Source organism: Numenius arquata, chromosome 9, assembly GCF_964106895.1.
Source record: "Numenius arquata chromosome 9, bNumArq3.hap1.1, whole genome shotgun sequence".
NCBI classification, from domain to species: domain Eukaryota; kingdom Metazoa; phylum Chordata; class Aves; order Charadriiformes; family Scolopacidae; genus Numenius; species Numenius arquata.
Window position 1 is genome coordinate 56,279,840 of NC_133584.1, and position 22,063 is coordinate 56,301,902.

General features: G+C 38.0%; 1 protein-coding gene across 1 annotated transcript in view; it reads left to right on the forward strand.

Moving 5' to 3' along the window:
- The window catches only part of SUPT3H (SPT3 homolog, SAGA and STAGA complex component), a 266,177-nt gene that overhangs the window by 131,068 nt on the left and 113,046 nt on the right, over window positions 1-22,063 (forward strand). The window contains exon 3 of the mRNA XM_074154130.1: window positions 7,657-7,741. Coding sequence (XP_074010231.1) covers window positions 7,657-7,741 — 85 coding nt within the window. The remainder of the gene's footprint in view (window positions 1-7,656; window positions 7,742-22,063) is intronic.

A 22,063-nucleotide genomic window follows, 5' to 3' on the forward strand; every position in this document is an offset into this window, starting at 1 on the left:
GCCAATGTTGGTGTAGACCTTGCTTGATTATAGCACAAACTGAAGTCTGTGATATCGCTTAAATCAGCATTTCTGGTTTCCTCTTCACATTTAGGACAACTCCCCTCCGCGCTGAGAACGGATTCAGTTTGGATGGTGGTAAACGCTCCCAAGGAGTCAAAAGTCACGGAGAAATGAGCTCTCCCATTTGATCCCTTTTCTCCTGATAGACCAAATGACTGCTTGGTATAATTCTCCCAACCAGGCGATGCAGTTTGCCTTGGTCTTGCCCGTAGTGGGTGATCTGCTCGGTGGGGCTGTAACCGACGCACAGCAGTTGGTGTAAAGGAGCCCTGGGGCCTTGATGGTGTAAAGTGCAGGCAGATTATTTAGAAGTTGCCACGCAAGCTTTTTAAAACCGCTGTCGGGTGATTACTGATGTACCAAACCAGCACAAGACGACAGTCTGAATCTCCAAGAATTGCTTCTTGCAAAATGCAAGTATTTTCTTCCAAGTTTAGCCACTGGAGGTCTTGGCAGAAAAAATTTAGAAAATGACCCTAATTTTTGTAATTTCTGCATTAAAATTGCTGTCGGTTTTGAATGCTTGTTTTTATTGTAACTTAAACATGATTTGTCTAAACTTGAAAGAAAAAGCTAACACAGCTACAACTTGCAGTTTGACTTTATATCTCTCATACTTGCACTAAATCCTGGTAAAGAATTATGGTCAGTGTGATGAATGAAATGTATGTAAATTTGCTTTCATTAATGCAAGCTGATAAATCTGTTAACTGTGAACTCTGATTGGAATTAAGATTATCTTTTCTTTTTAAATGGGCTTTGGTGGAAGTTACCTTACAAATATATAAATAGCAATATAAATTCCAGAGCTTTTTCAGGTAGCACTGGTAGAACATGCTGGTTAATTAATACAACTCGGTGCTTTAAATTGTTCCCTTTTTCATTAAGCTAAGGCAATAAGCAAGTAAGATTATTTAATTTTTAAATTAATGTCCCTTTGCCAAGTTCACTGACGGTATTGCAAAAGAATGATCTACAAAACAACAGTCTGTCACATCATTTCTCTCTGATATAGTGTATCTTAGTATAAAATAGAAATAATTTTGAGACCTCATTGTTTCAACATCTCTCCCCTATTGCAATCATCCTTTTACTTTGGGCAATTTCTTCCTCCTGGATTTTGCTCTTTCTTTCCTCTTCCACTCTCCACATAATGTGTCCTCCTCTGCGTGTCTAATCAATTTGCTGGTTTGGCACCAGTCATCTCTTTCCTTTCAGACTCTACTTCTGCCTAATTTGTTCAGCAACAGCCGTGGCAAACAAACTGGAGAGAGAAGAGGTAGCTTTAGCTTTTAGACTTTGAAAAAGGTACTATCCTTATTTTCTCTGGGATGTCTGTTGCAATTACAGGCTCGTTCCCATGCTCATCAAAAAGAAGCCTGTAGTTTCCCAGTTTTATGTCTTCTGAGGGACCAGATCTCAGTATTTTTGTCTTTGTCTTCAGAGTCAGCCTCTTATGGCACCAAGCTGAGTTACCTCGATGGACTGTATTACTGATTTTCCAGAGTTTGTTGTTACTGATTTTTAGTGATTTGCAGTTCTTGTCCTTCTGGTATTTGAATTGCTGGAAGTTTTCTGGATGTTATTGTGCTCAGCACTGTAAAGCTGATTTTCTTTGTCACCACCTGGCTCTCAGGTCTCAAATAATTCCTATAAATATAGGAATATAGGAGGACACTTGCTTATAGTATGGAAACATCTCTGAGAATTAATGTGCTGCATATTCCAAATGCATTCCAGCCAAACAGCTGACAGAAAAGAAATTTGCTGTATATTCTTACAATATTGAGGAGACCTGAGCCCAGATATTATCCAGTCCAAATATATCTAGTAGTTGATTTGTCCTCTGTGATTTTATGGGATCCTTGCCTGGTTTTAGATTTGTAACAGTGAATTAGCTGGTTCTGTATGTGGTGAGCAATTATATCTTGATCATAGTCTGCTTGGCTGGTCAGATAAAAATGCGGGGTGGGAATCAGCTTGCTGGTACTGACACCCGGGTTCAGATGTCGGCAAGCAGTTGTCTACGTGTGGGTTAAGTCTAGTCTCGACGTGCCCGTTCCTGTCGGCTAAACACCTTCCAAGCTCCTTTGACTTCTTTTGAATCTCCTCGGTATATTTTTGTGTGTATTTCTCCATGTGCAAATACTGTCCTTTCACAGACACACCAAATCTGAGTCCGATACTTCAATGCATGTCCTAAGTTTGGAGTTGCCAAATCCAGTAGCCTCAAGCTCAGTCATTCAATGCTGGAGACCCTCAATCCTCATGTTCAGAGACACAGACACAAACAGGTCTCTCCATCAACCCCCAGTCTCCCCAGCAGCTGTTGTGGACTCCTGGTCCCTCCAGTGGCCAACTCACAGACCCTTTGGTCTCCCCAGTATCCAGCCCAGATTTATGGCCACTTTGATATGTGGATCCCAAACATCTTGTCCTATTTATGAAATACACTCCTATATACACAACGTGCACCCACTCAGGTCTCTCTTGCAGGCACATGGACCCTGTGACCCACAGTCCCACTCCAGTTACAGGGGGGACCTGTGCTGAGGACAGTAGAAATATCTACTTGCTCTATGTGAGGTCTTCTGATTCATAAAAACCCCATCAATTCTGGAGGTCCCATCTCTGCTGCTGCAAATCCTTCATGTAGAAACAAAAAAGGAAAATTGCTAGGGATTTCTAGAGAAGAAAAAAAATTGCATATTTCCCACCAGTCTACCTCATTGCTTTTATGCTTTTCCTGGGCTAGATTCATCAAATTTATTCAAGGTGGTAAATTCCACATGAGTTGGGGCAGCTTTGTTATGGTATGAACTCAATAGAAGCCCCAGTAAGGGAAACTATTTATTCTAGCTTAGTGCACTCCCAGCCACCCTGGTTATACTTCCTTTCTGGCCAGGACAGCTTTTCCGAGGCTGTGGAGGATGGGAGATCGCAGCAGCTTTCTGTCTCCACAGTCTACTCTCCTGGTGGTCTGGCCACCTGGAGAGAGCTCTGCGTCGGGGTTTTTGAAGCAAGCCTGGCCCCAGTACCTTTTTGCAGGCATTTAAAACCCCAAGAAATGTAGCAAAGAAAGGGCTTTATCTATTTCTGTAGCTGCTCGAGATTTTGAGGTTCTTACAAGTGTAGGTCCTTGCACCATGAGTAGCCGTCGTACCTCAGCCTGTGCCAAGCGTGTGCGTGTGTGTTTACACGTAGTGTGCCACGATGCTTCATGGAGACATTTAGTGGCTTGGACATTTACCCCTTTCGATGAGTCTGAAAACATCATTGCAGGAACTTAAATAAATTAGAAGTAGAAGCTAAAAGTAAACAATAAAAGAGCTGCAGCAGTCGTTTCTTTCTCCACGCTACTATTTTAATCCTCCTGTGAAAGTCCGGGTAAGTTGATCACCCCCTTGTAAAAATGTTTCCATGAAACAGACAAACCTTTGAAACTGGATCTTCTAAGAAGGCTTTGTTATTGTAGGACATGTCTACTGGGTAGATGCTTCTGTTGTCAGGATGGTCTTCCATATCGTTTCACTGTTTTGATGCACTTCTAGTGTTACATTTTGATATATTTCCTCTTCAGTATTTACCTGTGGGGAAACAGCTTTTTTCTGTTTTCGACAGAATTTTTATATGTTTCATAGGAAGACTTATTTATACTTCTAGGGAATGGAAGGTTCTTTAAAAGACTCTCTAATGAACCGTTAAAAGCAAAGCACATGTGAAATAAAATTCGTAAGTTATATTAAAACGTCGAGTTCAGTTTCAGTTCCCAGAAACAAGGGCACCAAATTTTGGGTTCCTTTTTTTTTTTTTTAGAGTTTTCTTTTGGTTCTTAACCTACCTCGTATTCTGCAACTTGGCAAAAATCTGGGCCCCCTGACTCTTAGTTTAGTGTTTATTCTGCTATGGAGAAGTACAATGGCAAAAGTGAATTAAAAAATAGAAGAGTTTATTACTTTAACTGCTTGTGCACGTGTAGTTATTACCTCTGGTAGCAGAAAGGGGTAAAACAATCGTGTGTTTGGTATATTAAAGAATATCATCCTATAAGGATGTTAGAATCAAGGAACATATCAAATGCTGTACAACTACAATTAACAAGTATTGAAGCTTTACATTTTTTTTTTAGTGTCTAAAAAATCCTGTATCCCTTGCAAAGGAAAAGGAAGCGGCTGTGGGTAGGTGTGGGGGGGTTATTTTTTGCTGAAACCACCATGCCAGTGTCTAGTTTTCTGTGGGTGGGAAACAAGTTGGCAGGAGTTACGTGGGAAACCAGTGAAGGCAAACCGAGATAGAAATAGCTGCTGAAGGTAGAAAGAGTGTAAGTGAGGGAGGAGGAAAGTAGGTGCAGCTGGAACTTGATTTTCTACGTAATCATTAGTGCAGTTGAGTTTGATTTGTCTCCTTCACGGTTCAGCATCAACTCTGACTTATCCTTTTGCATCAGAATGGAGCAAAAAGATTTGGTGTCTGTCTCTTCTCAAACACTGTTGCTGCATCTTGGTTGTGTCACTTGTCATGACATTTAGGGAGCTGATAGTTACTGGTGAACGAGATTTTTAGACCTAGACAGGGAGGACATCTCAACCCGGAAGCAGCATCCTGCCTCAAAAATAGAGTTTTCTTCTTGAACTTTGTTGTCCCCAGAAAAATAAAACCAATAACCTTTCATTTGTGTATGTGGAATGCTTGGTGATAAAACTGTGAACAAAATAAATTTATATTTAAGATGGTAATGTTTGTAACCAGGCATTTCCTACTCTCTTGCATATTTGTTTTATTTTGCATTTTAAGTCTTAGAAAGAAAGAAAAATTATTTTTAAATGTTAAATGGCCAGTGAGAATGAACAACATACTGTGGTCATGATAACTGAGTTCTGTTTGGTTTTATATACCTTGTGTCATTAGAAAAGAAAGTAAATTTCCCTGTTAATTTACTTGTGCACCTTATTTTAAAAAAAAAAGAAATACTTAAGTTTTATCCTATATAAGCAATTGTTTTGAATCTGTGATGTTTTAAATATTATTTTACATTCCAGTGTAATATGGTAATAAATATTGCTATTTTTTATATGTATTTCCTTTATAATATCCAGGTATTTGCAGTTTATAAAATATTTAATAGGGGCTGGCTTGTTTATTTATGTTTTCTGTGCTGTGCTTATAGTCCTAGGAAGGATCTGACGTTATAATTCATGGGCATGTGCACTCCTGCATAACAGAGAAAAAGTCATCGGAGTTGTCCTCATTGTAGAGATGTTGTACAACAAATTATAAACCACGACCATCTCTTTATTATGCTGCTAGGCTCAACAAGAGAGGCAAATGATAGGGAACAAATATAGAGTGTGATTTCCTCGTGCTATGACTAGTACGGTTCAGTGGGTTACGCTCAGATGCTGCCTGAGTAGTTCTTGTTGTGCTCTTACATGTATCAAGCTGAAATTTAATCTCATTAGAATTTCAAATGCTGGATGAAGAACACCGGATAGAATTTCATTATTAGATAAAGGGAAAAAAAAAACAAAAACAACTATATAACTCTTTAGTTGTTTTATAAATAAAGTTATATATAAAGTTATAAAGTTATAAATAAATAAATATAGTTGTTTATAAATAAAATATTGTTTTATTTTATTGCAGGACAGAAGAATGCTTTTGTAAGGAAATAATTGATATATTCGGTCACCTACGAAGATCTGAATCTTGCTTATAAATAAAATTTCACTATTTTTATAAGAAACTGTAGTGTTATTTTTGGCCTGTGGTATTTAATTTACAATGAATACATTTTACTCTGCAAGTTTTCTTACTTTAAAAGCTCAGGTTTAGGAGAAGAGAGGACATTCTTTTGGAAATGCCCTGAGGAAATATTTGAAAGCATTGCGAGTTGTCTTTCACTGTAATGATGTAAGAGTGGAATAGCTGTTTTTTTTATGTTGATATGCATGTCATGATAACATATTTTCGGTGAGCAAACATTGGGATCCATTGAGACCATTTTGGAATTAACAGCTCTAAGTTTTAAAAAAAATTTAGCCAGAAGTCAGATATAGAGGGACTGAAAGTAGAGCAACCAGTAAACCTTTAGAATGGTTAACGACTTATATTTCATGAGTCTTCCATTGATGGATAATTTCATTTTTAAAATATGTCTTTTTTAGGATTCTGGGGTGCAAATACCAGATACTAGATTTGAGCTAGATTGTTCTGATTGAGAGACTGAACTTTCATGAAAGCTTTGAAGTGCATGTGTCCGAGCAACTGTAGACCATAGCCCTCCAGAATAGACAGTAGTCAACTAAAATAAACAGCATCTTTTTGCACTTTATGTGCTGAAGGGAAACTACATAGAGCAAGAGAACTTTGCCTTTCTCTCGACTGTGGTTCAACTACCCAGATGACAGCAGGGCTTAGGGAGGGCTTGAGGTCTCTAGACTCTCTGAGCTGGACTGATTAGGGGTGGAGTTTGGTTGCAACCTACAGTCATTTTGGACACTAAAAGCCCTTTACTGGTCAACAGCCTGGTCTAGTGGAAGATGTCCCTGCCCATGGCAGGGGGGTTGGACTTAATGATCTTAAGGTTCCTTCCAACCCAAACCATTCTATGATTCTATGATTCATTGGGTCTTCAGTGGCCTCTCTGAGAGAGTGCAACTGCTAACAAGTAGTAAATCTGTCAGACCCACTTGGATTTCTTGTGTTTCAAATTAAGTGCCCTTGTACTGCCTGGGTCTGGAGCTGAAAAACACCATCCTGGTTTCAGGTGAATAGTTTCATAGGGCTTTTGGGGCATTGTATGGGAAATGCTCAGGCTCTGCAGTGGGTCAGAGGGGCTACAAACTGAAGGGCCAACATTCAGATCTGGAGCATCTCCAGTCTCTTCAAAGGCTGGTGATGGCCACGGCCTGTCCCAGATCAAAGGAGCAGTCCTAGCAGATAAGGCAGGACTTATCCTCCAGGTATGGAGCAACCACTGGTATTTCTTCGAGAAGATAAAATCTTGCAAAAAGCCCATTGTCACGATTTCTCATTTAATGACGCCTGTTGGAGTGGCTTTGCCTTTTGTTTGTGATAATACATGAACACTATCATCTCTTGTCATTTAATCTTGCAGCACAGACTTTAAGAGCCTCTCATATATAATTATGTATAAAAATGTTTACCCTTAATTCATAATAGTTCCTTCCGTGTCTTAGCATTTAGATTTGAGATTAAATACCTGTTAGCATTTTATATTTTAAAATAGTTATTTGATAATTTTGTAAGCAGAGGGCTGCAAATTCAGAATTACTCCTAGTACTGCACATGCTTGAGCTTTGCCTACTCTTTTGTCAAAAGTTCCTACAAACTGGATTTTCCTAGATTCTTCAATTTTTTCTCACTACGTGCTTTAGTATACATTCTTGCTGCTCTTTTGTTCCTTTAATCAGATTACTTTGGTTTATATCCCTTGCACTATTTCTGCACCTACAGGTATATTAAGCTTAATGTTATTATTAATATTTTTTTCTTTTTATTTTTCTGGAGACCACCTACTTTTTTTCTTTTTAACTCATTTTCATAACCTTGCAATAAACCTCTTTCTTTCAGGTTTTCCTTAGGAGATGCTCGCAGGCCGCTCCATGAAACTGCAGTACTGGTGGAAGACATCGTCCACACTCAGCTGATAAATTTGGTAAGAACATAGCTTATAAAATAGTCTTCACTCTAAACCTCCTTGAAACGGCATGAAATTTTCATGATCAAATGACTGATAAGAGAATTTTCTGGTTTTAGAAACAAAACACAGAAATTGAGGGTGACGTTCTGTCCTCAGTAATCTCTAGAAGTGACTGTCAGGTTTGCAAGCGGAGTGTGGGCACTTTGCTTATGGCTATATACTGCATTTGTGTGAGATCTGCAACTCCACCTAACCTTGGGAGTAAAGCTGATGAATATCTTTTGTGTTAAAAACTTCAAGTGGTTAAAAGAAAAGCTGGCTAGTCATCTGAAGACTTCATTGCTATTTTTTTATGTTCTAGTATTTGTGTTAATGCATTACGTGCTTAATATTTATGTTCTGATAATCTTACTATTTGATGTTTTGATTTCTGTCAAAAATAATGCAGAAATATAGAATGTTTTTCCTTATCGAAAGCCAGTGAAAGTGTTGTATAAGTGATGCTGTTTTGAATCTCGTCTGTCAGAAGCAGCTCTAAATTTGAACCTCTCCATAGTTTTTAATTAAAGTTCAACAACACCTCTTAAGAAATCAACGCTGGTATTTTACACCCCGGCACGAATCTGCCATCTGACATTTTGTACAGGGAGGTGTGCTCTTATATGTCACCGGTAGCTGGGGAAGCTTATCAAATGATTTTTTCTTCTTATAGTGATTCTTCAAATGAAATTTCCAGCATATATGGGTATGGACGTTATATGGAACTAATGAGTGTAAATAATACTAATATATATTATAACAAATATTTACACATGATGGGTCCCTGGATCAGCTAGAGCTTTGAGCTGCGGGTTCCTAGGTCTTTTCTCTATAATGAGCCCTTTCAGCAATCAGAAGGGGTTTTAAGTTTCAGGCTGAGTTCTGTTACTACGTTAATTGGAATTAAAATCTTTTGTAAACTGGCAAAATTCAGAATGGGGAAGACCACATATCATAAATATGTAAGTGTGTATGTATGTATATCTAATACATATTTATATTTTTTATATTTATATAGTTTATATATAATATTTTAAAATAAAAATATAATATAAATAAACCTCCCCCTGCCCACTGTTTGCCTGCAGACAGGTGCTTTCCTTCAGCTTTCCACTTAATCCAGCAGCCGTTCGGTGGCTTCCTGGATGGCAGGGAATGCTTTAGGGTCCCTTCCAGCTCCAGGTAGTTTCTTTCTGCTCCTGCCTCTGAAACCCAGGGGTGTATCCCTGTCTCTGCCGTCTCCTGGCGCTTTTGTGCCGTGGCTTTTTTGCTAATTATGCTCCTCCTGGTTGATCCCAAATGATCCCCACGGCTCCTGGGGAGAGGACAACTTCTCTGCCCTCTCCGTGTGTTTCCCACTGGTTAAACATGCTGCTCCATATATTTGTAATTCTTATTCTAGCCCTAATGACTACAAAATAACATTTTCTTTTTGTTAATGACCCCCTTAATTTTATGCAAACCGATGGCTGCGGCTTCACCCTTCCTTTAGCAATAACGTGGTGAAGAGTCGAGGCTTTTACGTCCCACTGAGGCTGAGCTGAGATTCGCGTCAAAACCCACGTTTTTGAGAAAATGCAACCTGCAGCCATGTGGTCTGTGTGCTTAAATCAAAGCAGGGCACTTACTCGAGGAATGACCGTGACCCAGGGTTAACCCTGCGCGGGGTGTAGGAGCGTGTACCATTTCCTGACAGACGGAAGAATGGGAACGGAGCGGCAGATAAACAGCTTTTCTAACCTTTCCCCTCCCAGCCCAAGACAGCACTTTATTTCTGAGGAAGTGAAAGTATCTTTAATAGCTCATTGCTTTGACCTCTGACATTCACATGCCGGAACTCTTAAATCAGGAGCTTTTTACATGCCCCGGGCTTCTGATAGGGATTTTTGCACATTTGTCATCCTTAACAACGGCACATCCTTACTGAGCTGTTACTATATAATTATATTCAGTTTTCACTTTAGATGTAGGTGTCTGGTGTGGGTATATATCCAGTACTAGGAAAAAAAGCTATTTTTCTAATTGAAGCTGACTGCAGATGTAAATTTATTGCTTACTACCTGGATTTTGTCATATTACTCATGTTAATGGACTACACAGTTCTCATTATGTAATTTAATGATTTCTTCTCAAAATTCATGTCCATTTTACCATCCATAATACATGTATAAGGCTAAACTGTAGAAATTGCTTTTCTGCCTGCAGTAAAACTGGCATGTTGCATAGTAAACAGTTGTAAGAAGAGTTCATACTTGTTGATTAAGTCCAGGTTTGAGCTTCTGAATTAAAAAATAAGTTGCCAGTGTGATTACCTTTGATTGGTTGACTTTTGATATCTTGGAGGTTTATAGTTCCAGCTTCCTATTTTCAAAGTTGATCTGAACTCTATTAAATCAGGGGCTGGTTTGGACAGATTTATACGGTCACTGTTTCAAACCACTATATACTTCATGTGGTCCGGCTGTTATAGCAGATGACTGCACCAATAAGTCAAAATCTTGAAAACCAGACTTTTTTAAGTCTGCATCACATTTTATGATTGATTTTTTTGTGTGTTTTAAACAACATGTACACTGCTTTACATTAAGTGAAATTCTGCTAAAAGTATTTGCCAACGTGCAGAAGTCAATGAGCATCTCCAGAGGATGATTCATGGCATCCTAAAGATAGTTTCCGAGTAAGAGGTGAGGTGAATCTCTCAAGGAATTTATTTCCTCAGCTGACTATTAAAGGGATCCTTTGTTGGCTGGCTGGGGTTTGAATATCTAGGAGATGCACATGAAAGTTGAGAGACATTCCTTCCAATTTGTGTCAGAATGCAAGCATGAGTTTGAAATTTTTTATGATATATTGTAATTATAATAAGTGTTCTATTATTTGCATGTCAAGAAATTTAAAACCAAAAAAAACCCACCTTAGAATGAGACGTTTGTGTACAATTTTTTGTTCAAGATAATGTATTTGAAGAGCACAACGAATTCAAGTTTTAATTTGAAATCAAATTCACTGTTGACTGATGGTGTTTGTTTAGTAACTGATCTATGTGTATTTATAGATGCCTTAATGTTACCGCGAAAACTGTATTTATTTGTGTGTGCTAAGACTAGAGATTCCAGTCGAGGCATACTGTTCTTTATGGTTAGACACAAGTTTTAGATGTCTGTTACAAGAAAAATTGTGCCTACAAAAAAGGTTCAACAGGGAACACACAAAGATGTTAATCAGAAGGGGACAAGTTTTTAAATTACTTACCATTTGAAGTGGAGCGAGACCTCTTTTAGTTCATTCTTTCATCATATCCAATACAAATTGCAAGTGTAGTAAGAAGATTTTGAAGCATAATTTTTATAATAATCTATTAATATCTATTCAGACCTTTAAAAAGGGAACTCGAGGATCCTGCTTTAGGACAAATCAATATTATTCAGCACTTTGTCAAGAAAAAAGAGGCTGTGTAACTAAGAGAAATGGAATAGGGATTTTTCTTGGTTATTAAACTACCATTGAGAGGTTTGGCATCAAAACAGCTGAAGTCTTGCACATGCACAGATTTAAAAGCATCTGGAAAATGTTTCATGTAATATTTAAGAGAGAGGAAAAGTTTTTCCTCACCTTCCCCATCTCTGTCCAAAATTTTTGTCATGGTGGGCTGGATCATCGGAAAATGTAGTATTATTAGACTAGTATTAAAACCGAAAGATTTCTTAGTGTCTTCTCTTGATAGGGCTGTAGCTCCATGTTCATGCTTCAGATGTCATGTTCATAGGCAATAAGATCGCGCTGTACTACTTAAATCAAAAAGGCTGTTAGGGAATTACCTTCCTTGTGTTGGGAAGGTATCAACTGGGCATTTGTTATCAGCATGAACTACCAGCAGTTTACTCTCTAGGCACGCTCAATATGGTAGTGGTAGCACTGACACCTGCTTTCACAGGATTTGATTATTCAATTTAGCACTAGATTTGAACTTTACGTTTGGTTTCTGAGGTATCAAAAGCCTTCTGGGAAGAGACTAGATTTGTTTTTACAAAGTGAAAGACATTTTTGCAGTAGCACAGAGTTCAGCAAGGGAATATGCAAAGGTACACATCTGCACACCAAAAATACAGATGTGTTTATAAATAGCAGAGCCCCCGAAGTCCCTGTCTACTGGTCAGAAACCTTACCTATCCATGGGAGACTGGCTGCTCAGAGAGAAGGCTGCGGCACATCGCAATAGCCTCGGACTGCATCCTTTAAATGTTTTATCCACTATAATTCCTTGTGAAGTGTGATAAGGCATCCTGGAGGCTGTCATGAATGATAGAATTCATAGTCACAGGCTTGTGGTTTACTGCCTGTCGGCTAACGTGTGTCTACTAGAAGATGGACTCTGATCTCTTCAATTGATGTCAAATGATTTAAGTCAAACGCACTCGGTTGGCTTTTTTCAGAACGCAGTAATGTCAATGTAAAGGAACTGCAGTGGCCCCAAATCATGTTCTACATGATATCTGTTGGGATTTTTTTGATCACTTACTTTTATCTTCCTATGGAAGAGTTTAATTTCATACAACTTGAGCTGCTACCTAATCCTTATTAACATTCCACTCTTGCTTCCTTTGAGGGAGTGTGATTTGAGTCTCATGTTACATGTATGCATATATGAACACTTTGCCTATACACTAAGAAAATTTTATTTTTTCTGATTTATTACTATTGGAAATTGCATGTCTCTTACACAGATAATATAGCTAATTCAGAATCAGTCCTTTGGCCTCAACTGAAGCACAGAACAGAGGTCAGCAGGTGAATATACTGGAATACGTGGATTATTTTAAATTGTGGCAGTAATTCATAGGTAGAACACTTACAGAGAGAACACATAAGTAGAACACTTACAGTGAGATGCAGAGATTCAGCAGTGTGTCAAGTCCTGAGTAAATCCATAGTAAAACCATCCTGTGGAGTAAATTGCTTTTTATAGTAGGGGCTTAAATAAAGACTGGGGAGTCATTTGCCACAACTAGGAAAAGGAATGGTGAAAATACAGACAAGCATAAGGACAGGTTTACTGATACAAAATGCTAAATATTTAATCATAATTAGTGTGAATTTTGTGTTTTCCAAGGGCTGTACATTTTCTGAATGAACATGATGTGCTTTCTTCACTTCTCAGCTTTATTCCTGCAGCTGTTGAATGTTTTATTGCCATTTAAAATGAAAGGAGAAGGAGGAGGGAAGACTCACCTTCTCTTGCCCATCCAGGAAGAGACAATGGCAATGGGAGAGGGGAGTAGGAAAAATGAGGATTTAAACAGAAACAAGGGTTGAGCTTTCTTGGTTCTTTACAGCCTGCTCATATAGGTGGGTTTGGGTTTTTTGGGGTTTGTTTTTGTTTTTGTTTTTTAAACCAAATCACACTTGTGTATTCATTCACAAACTGGATTAGTCATTTTAATGTATGTAACCTCTACGCTGTTCTGGAATCATACAGTTCCAGGTTTGTTTACTGCGTTTTGAGCTGTCCGACTTGTAACCTTTGTATGCGTACTTGTAGAATTTCTGACATTCCTTTTCCAAAAAGAAAGAATTGAAACCAGCTCGTTTGTTAACAGAAATTGCCACTGATAAACAGTGTGAAGCACTGTTCACTCTTGATCCCCGAGTTATGTGCAACTGTCACTTATGCCACCCTAGTAACGGGAAAAGTCCTTGCTTTATGGGTCTGTTTTAAGACAGTAATAAAGTTTCCTGTGCAGGACATTAATTAGAGGGGTTATCAAAATAAGACAAACTAATATAATTTGTGATTGTACAAAATAAAGGAAGTCGAGGGTACCGTAGGGACCTAATGAATCACAGGATGGAAACAATCTTCTGGCTAACTAAACATTCGGACTTTGTACGGAGTCACAGGGTGTATATACAGCTCGTCAAACCGGAACATGCTGTGTGTTTACATGAATGGGATAAAGGAGTTCACAAAAACCATCTGGGAAAAATCCTTGTGACGATTCATTCTTTTCCTACGGTAGAGTAAATTAAGCAACACACATACATTTGCAGCAAATGCATGGCACACCTGCCCTGGGAGAAATCAAACTGGAAAACGAGTCTGTAATATAGAAAATGTCCTGGGTACCAGCAATGTGCATTTGTTGGTGTTGCTCATGTGTGATGGAAGAGACTTTAGCAACTGGTTTTCAATCGTTCCCTGTGCATTTACATCATTTAAATATGGACACTATTTGGATTATTTTATTGCATTGCTGGGAGTAATTTTTTTCATTTTTTCTTTAATTGAAATTGCATTTTTGACATTAATTTTTGCAAATTTTAGTGTTTAATTTTTTGAAAGATTTTTACGCGACTAAAAGGAAGGGCTGTTTTTCAGAAAACCTTTTCTGTTCAATTTGCAGAATAGTGTAGAGTAGGGTTTGTCATTCTGAATATATATTTATTTCTATGCAGTGAAAAAACATGAATAGACTCAACCCTTTCACTGTCATTCTATAGAGATCAGATACTATTACTTCTGGACCAAAGGAGCTCAGTGACAGTGTGTCTGTCATTTGTAGGTGAAGACGACACTGGTTTAGAAAGGCCCACATCAGACACAAGACGCTGTTTTCTCAATTTCTTGTTAAAAAATAGTCATGTTTTTTTAAATTATTTTCTATTATTTCTTGATTGGCCAGCGCTTGACTTTAGATTACTTCAGCAAATGGACAGCATTTTGTCTTTAATATAGTAGAGTATTATAAAATGTCTTTTAAGGAGATGTTTTATGGAAAGTTTAAATTGGAAATGAAGTCTCTTGTCTGACGTTTGATGAACTCTTGCCTTTTCTTCATTGGTAATTTATGTGAAAAGTGATGTCCTGAGTTTTCTACTCTTAACGTTAGCTGCTACTTTTTCACTGTATTCGGATGTATGTATTCTAAAACACAGAATCAACTTCAGAAGAAGGTTCAGGCGTTCCAGTTAGGGATTCTGGGCTCTCTCTGTGCTGTATCTTAAGATGAGAGACTTGATGTCTTGGTCAGATGTTTTCTTTCCTATGGATCTTTCTGCAGATGGGATCTGCATGTGCTATGAGACAGAGCTGCTGCTTTTTTCCTGGTCATGCAGAGATGCTGCTCAGCATCCAGTGGTGATGGACTTCACTGATCTAAAAAGTGGAAAGACTATGATACTGTTATTAAGAACCCTAAAATCAATCAGAAGGAAATGAATAATTACACCCACATAATTGTAGCAACATGTTCAATAGTGAAGGAAAAAAATTTCCAAACTGTTGACTAGATTGAATGGAAAAAACAATGTGATCAATGGTTAAAGATTGTCTTGTAGTGTATATAAAATTTAAAGAATGAAGGCAGTGCAGGCAGCTATAATCCTGTAATTTCACGATTTTTTTTATATCAGTCTTCGGGCCTTTAATAACAATGACATAGATTTATACACATCCATGTATGCGTATATATGTGTCTGTATGTACAGGTCTGTTTTTTCCACCCTTAACACATCAGATTCCTATTTAGGCTGTTGAGCAAGAGGAAATAAGTACGTATGAAATTTCACTCATGGGGGCTTTGGAATCTATGGCATTCTTAAATATATATGTACTCAATTACCTTGGCTTTTGGGGCTTTTACGAATCAACTGATAAGCTGATCCCAGCCTGAGTTTCCAAAATATAAATACATCCTCTATTTAATTATTATATATACTGTTAGGAGTATAGCATAGATTAATAGCTATTGAAACCTTGGATGAGCTGAGACATTCAGGTTACAGATGCCTGGTGTCCAGGGTGTGTTGGCTACTTATATTGATGTTCTCTTATTATTTTGCTGGAGCTCTGTGAAATTCTAGGTGATTAACTCTTTAGAAAAGAACAAACAAAAAAGTTGAAGAGTAATCATTAGATTTTTATTGCACAATATGGTGCACTCTGGTAAATCAATATTTGTCAGTGGTTTTACTCTCTGGTCTCCTTTATGACTGAACAGGCTTTTGCCGAGAGTATTTTTGACGTAGCCTAAAAAATATCCCAAATCATTTAGCTGGGCTGAAATGAAGGAGCAGTCTTTCTGTCTGTGAAAAATCATAGTTACATTCCAAGCTTCAGAAGTCAAATGGAAAACTGATATTCAGGTTTTCTTTCTTTCTTTAAGTTACTTCTATAGTTTAAATTGAATATGATAAGTATATGAGCATGGTGTAAAGTCCATATCTGCACAGAAAGACCCATCTAGTAGTCCGATTCCAGCAGCAATTAGTAAACTAAATGAAAAGAATCTGAAGTTTATCAATGGTGTGCAACATCTGGGTATTTGATTAGGAAGACGGACCTCAGGTTAACTTTGAAAAGCATCCGTGTATCTTTGAAGTCAGCGCCACAATCCAATGAACAATGGGGTTTTAATTATACTTTTTATCATACTCGCTTTGTTTCAGATAATTGTCCAAATACGTTAACTGTCCGTGCCTGGTGGAGGGTAACATTCCTTCTGCTTTTGCTCTGAGATCCTGAGTGGATTCACCTGAACAAACGTAAAGAAAGGCAAACAAACATACTTTTCTATACCTGAAATAATGATTCCAGATCATCTTTTGTGTCAGGGGAGATAAATGGGCACTTCTAGGATGTGACTTTCCATATCCTAACACAGTTATTTAACATGCTGGCCATCCATTTAAAATCTGGACTTCTTAAGTGAAGCAAGACACATCTCACCTCTTATGACTTCCGGCACTAGCAGTATTTTTTTAATGTTTGGTTTTTGATTGATTCTTTCAAACAAAACTATAAACTTTAAGCTGTGAATGACACAAACTGATTTATGGGTATCTGTGGCGAACAGAGAGTAGTGTAAAATTCTTCATGGTCTTTAAGTGTAACTTATAAACCTTAAAGGTCATCTCGGAGTGTTTAACAGAGCAAATTCATTGTAGTTTTTAAATCACCTTATCTGATTTCAAGCAAACCTGATCGTTTCAGAGTAACTTTTTTTAGGAAGATTGGCTTGTTAACAGTGTTATGCAGTTACAAGGAAATGTGGTCACAGCTGGTTCTGGTTTTTTAGCTAATCCACCTGATTGGAAACAACAGGTTTTTGATATTTTTCCATTTCTTACACTGACACCTAGTGTTCAGAGGTCTTGAGTTTCTAATACTGCACTTTGTTATTAATAGATAACTGTCGATACCGAAGTTCTCCACCTTTGTCAACATCTTCCATTTCTGTTCTGCTTGAAAAGAAAGCAATTGCTGAAGGCAAAGGTGTTACCATCATTCAAAAAAAAAATTACTTTGGAAATACAAGTAGTACAACACTATGGGAAAACTTGGCAAAAGCTATTTTACTTCTTGAAGCACTGCAAAATTTGTTTTCTTAGTATTTAAGTGCTTTAGTTTTGGCAAATACAGCTCTTTTGTGTCTGGAAGTGTCACTGGCCAACAAAAACAGTGATAACAGCAGAATCCTTTAGATCAGTATTTATTTAATTGTGGGGGATGTCAACGCTTTTTATTTCTGTCTTCTTTTATCGTCAAGCCACAAGTTCTACCTGATAGGAGTGTTGATGGTAGCAATGTCCTTGTGTAGACAGAAACTAACTTATACACAAAAGCTAGCACAAACAGTCTTTTATCTCAAACTTGAAAATAAGTGGACCAATCAAAGCATGGGCTGTAACCTGTTCCTAACAAAGACGTCTACTGTCAGAGAAAAATTAACTCTCAAGCTCTCATACCTGAGATTTTTTCTATGCTAACTGGAGTCTGTCATCATAAAAGATGATATATTAAGAATTTTGTGTAGCTGTATCTGAAAGTGTCAATGAATTTTTGTGTTTTAGTGATGTTTTTAGGCAGCAATGACGATTCACTGAATACTCATCTAAATGATGATCATGAGGAAGACCTTGGTTCCTACCCAATTTCCTAAATGGCAAGAATGTGGCCATAAAAAGTCTCTTCCCATAAACTTTGGTAAACTGCATTAGCCAGATATCACTGGTTAATTCCACCACTTTAGGCTGAAGTTTTCCCTCCAGAGCTGTCTTTTTTCCTTACAGCCCCATTGCCCACACAATCTATAGATTCCTGTGCTGTTAAGACCCAAAATGAAAGGAAAAATAATAGTTTAAGAGCCACGTGGCTGTTATAGGACTTTTTTTGCATGAGGTGATGGAGTTGTTGAGTTGGTCAGAGGAGGACTAAAAGGAAATAAGTTTGAGAAAACGTCAGGAGCTCTGTACAATTGATTCCCCCAATCACAGGGGGAATCTTCTCAAAAAAGTATATGCTTTACAGTAAATCTGATTCTGCGGAATTATTTTCAACACGACTATTAAGTACAGTGGACTCCATGCAGTAGCTGTATCTGTGATTTACAGAAATATTCCCAAACTGAGATAGCTCTGTCTTCATACACTCTTCCTTTAAATTCCAACACATAATTTGCCACGTTATACTGCCCATTTTCTTACATCCTGGGGAAAGGCATTGTACTTCGCTGTGTCCACATGGCATATTAGAGGCTATACTAGGTTATTGCCTATCAATAGTTACATTCCTGTGAAGCAGTCTCTTATCACAGAAATAATTATTTCTCTTATTAGAGAAAGAATCAGAGACAACAGAGAGAAATGTTACTTGCAGGATATGATTTATTTGACTTCTTTCAGGCATTCATTTTCAGAGTGAGGTGAATTTGGACCCAGAATGGTGATTTCTGTCTAAGACTATAAATGATGCCCTGGGTGACCAGCTCAAATGTAGACATCTATGTTTAGTCAGGTAACTCCCACCTTAGAGAGGCATGACATGTCTCCCCCATGACAAAAGCCTCAAAGCAATCCAAAAAAAAAAAAAAAAAAGGAGGGTATTTGGAACTTCTCTGATGGCAGTGTCGAAAGCAGCAGCAAAGTCAGAGAAAATAAAGATATACTGGAGACCTAGGTTTCTGGCCAGGAAGAGGCACATAGTGTCCCTTATATGAATAGTTTTAAGGGAGGGGATTTATGAAAAGTCGGTTTGGAGTTGATCCAAGACAGAAGAGGGGAAGTCTGTGCTTTAGCTGAAAACTGCATGTTCTGTGCATCCTTTTTTACAGATGAAGAGAGAGAAAAAAATGGGAAAAGATTTGGAGAGACAGGCTGGATTGAGATATGGTTTCTTTAAAAGAGAGTATAGGCTGAGGACATCTGTACACCATGAGCAAAAGCACCAGAGAGCAAAGAAAAATTAAAGGCTAAGTAGGCAGGATGTGATGCATCTACTGAGGTGGGTCAGAGCTGGGAAAAAGGCTAGAGATTTATTACAAGGCAATGTGTTCAGGAACAAAAACTAGATGCAACTTTGTGGGAATATGTATATTCTCTCTTGTAGCAGAAAAAATACGGAGTTAAAAGAGAAGCCCCCCAAAAAAGAGTAATAGAAAACCTGAGATTCAGCAAAGAGTTGTTTAAATAAGTGGAATAAATAAAGATGAAAAAAAGCCTGTAGTGGAAGGAGTTGGAAGAGGAGCCAGTGACCCTCTCTCAAAGTGTTCTATAGCAAGAGAACAGGAATAATTGAAATGAGAGGCAGAGAGGACTGAAAGAGGAACTGGCCGGTGGATAGGAGCTTGCAGAAAGTCTGGTCTGGAGAATGAGTTTGGGAAGTGGCTTTACAGGACATCAAGTGCTGATGACAGGGTAGCCATCGAGAAATAGCAAATGGAGTGAGAATCGGCAGATGTGTTGCTCCCAAACTGAGTCTCAGATAAGGCCAGAGAAAGTAGGTGGATAATGATGAAACAGGTGGGACACGGCCATTGGTGGCACCGCGCAGGAGAGGACAGGACTAAGAAGAAAGGGAGATACAGATTCTACATTTCAGTGAAGAATTCATGGTAAAATGGAAAGTCTTGTGACAAGTGCTTCTTCTTTGGACATCGCCATACACATGGAAGTCTGAATGCATGCATCTTTTCACCATCGGATACTTGCAAGCTTATATGCATATATATATTAATAATGAGCATTTGTATAGTGAAACACAGCCTGATGCTCGTATATCAGCTTCAATATACTCACAAGATATTGTTCCTAGCAACCATTCTCACAATACTCAGTAATGACATTTTTCATAATCTCTAATTCTTGAATATGTTTTTACATTGTTTACCATTTTTGACTTACATTGTGCTGTCATCATTCCAAATTAGGAAAAAAAATTGATCACTTTACTGATGAGAAATTAAGGTACAAAGAAGATGAAGTGGATTTTCCCCATGCCAGGAAACAAATGAATGGCAGAGCTGAAAAAAAGTCGACTAGTTGTAGTTGAGAGGGAAGCTGTGCAAAGCTATTTTATATTGATGGTCTATGTCTCAGCCAATTGGATTTTTATTTGACAATCCAAAGGTGTAATAACTTTTATTGTAAGAGGAAGAAAAATACATCAAGGCTAATAAATAATGGAGGACCTACTAGGGATATGCATAAATGCATATCCTGTTCCTATGTATATACAAGCTTAATTGTGTCTCTTTTAATTTTGCTATTTGATTCAACGGGATTGTCAGGTAATCGTCCTATTGAAAGAACAGAAGAGGATAAAATTTCAAATAACTTTGTTAATCTCTTCTGGCTGTTAAAAGAAAAGATTTATTGGTATCAAATTTTATTGCATTCTTAGAATTTAGGGATTGATTGGCTGCTAGTTTAGCTTACTTGTCTCTTCCAGTTAGAAACCCAAACACAACAGAAGAAAGACATGGCATTGAAGCTGACATGCAACAAGTGAGTGAAAGTTCACTTGGCTTTTTCTCTCGGCACCAGGTGCAAAAGTTGGCTAAAAGTGCTGTGGCAGGCAGTTATTTTAAAGCAGTTTCTGGTTTAGTGTTTTATCAAGCCCAGGAGTAAAATATTCTGCAACTACTGCAGTTTCACAAAGCTGCTTTTTAAGGTAGAGCTCTGAATTGTTTAAGTAATTAAAATGGCCCAGTACAAACATTAATCATACCATAACCGTTAATGAGAGGGTTTGCGGGATTTATGGAGGGCTGTATATGATATTTTAAAAGTGTGTATCATTTCTTTATTTAATACACAATACGCTTGCATTCTCTGAATATACCAGAGGTTTTTGAAATCTTGAGGACTATTTGTGATTTTCTACACCTCTGTTATAAACGCTGGAGGAAGTGTATTAATTTCAGGGAAAAGGTGACTCTCACAGTATCCCAATTAGTGACTCGACTTAATCTGGTAGGTTTTTTCTTGAATAGCTGCTCCATTACAGCTTTATAACATGCTTTAAAATAATAGTTCTCTGAACTGCAGCTTTCTCAAAGGGGGAAGGTGGTGGCTCAATGATGACATAAGCTCCAGAAGTATAGAGTTCAAGTGGTTTGCATGTGGGATTGCCAAATAACACGGGTTTGGTTTGTTTTCATTTTATTACACCGATTCTCCTCCCCAGATGTCTTGGATTTCTGCGGTGCCCCCCTTCGCCTTTGATTCTTGCTCCTTGTAACTAACAATTTTTATTAGTCATCCCGCTAATACCCGACGTTTTTACTCAGCACCTGTTGTCTTCAAAGCGCTTTGCAATAATAAGTAGTTAATCCTCACACTAGTCCTGAATTTCACTGTCATTCCTGTTCGCGTGTGAAAAGTGAGCTCGGTGACTTGCCCGAAATCGTGTAATGGTTTTGACACCTGTAGTAGGGCTCGGTCTGCCTATTCCATGTCTGCACTACCCAGGCTGATCCTCTGGCCTCTCTACACGCTGAGCTTGTGGCACGCCAGTTATAAACTGAGCATTTCCTTTTGGTTAATGACACATTTTTACCCTGATTGCTCTGGAATTTCAGTCCTGAACCTTGGAGAGGAACTATGCTGGAAGGAGCCTCAAGAGGTCATCTGAGCCATATCTCTGATCCTGAACTAATTTTGGCCTTTGTTCAGGAAAGCTCTTAAATATATACATATAGATGGGTATGTATGTATGTATGCATATATATACGATTATTTATTGAATCAAGTCATATTTTTGGAAGAATTATGAGTAACTGCCTAGTCAAAGGTCTATGTAAGCTACCGGCAATTGCTTTGAGATACTTGCACAGAATATCTTGATTGATATTGCTGTGGGAAGTACTAGTACTACAAAGAAATTACTACTAGGAAAGACGATGTTGTTAAATCTAGTGTTGTGACTTCTGGAAGTATTGCTTCCTTTTCTTTCTTTTCCTTTTTTTTTTTCTTTTTTATGGACCTGTAGCAAGAAGTCTATTCGCTACCTCTGGTAAGGTA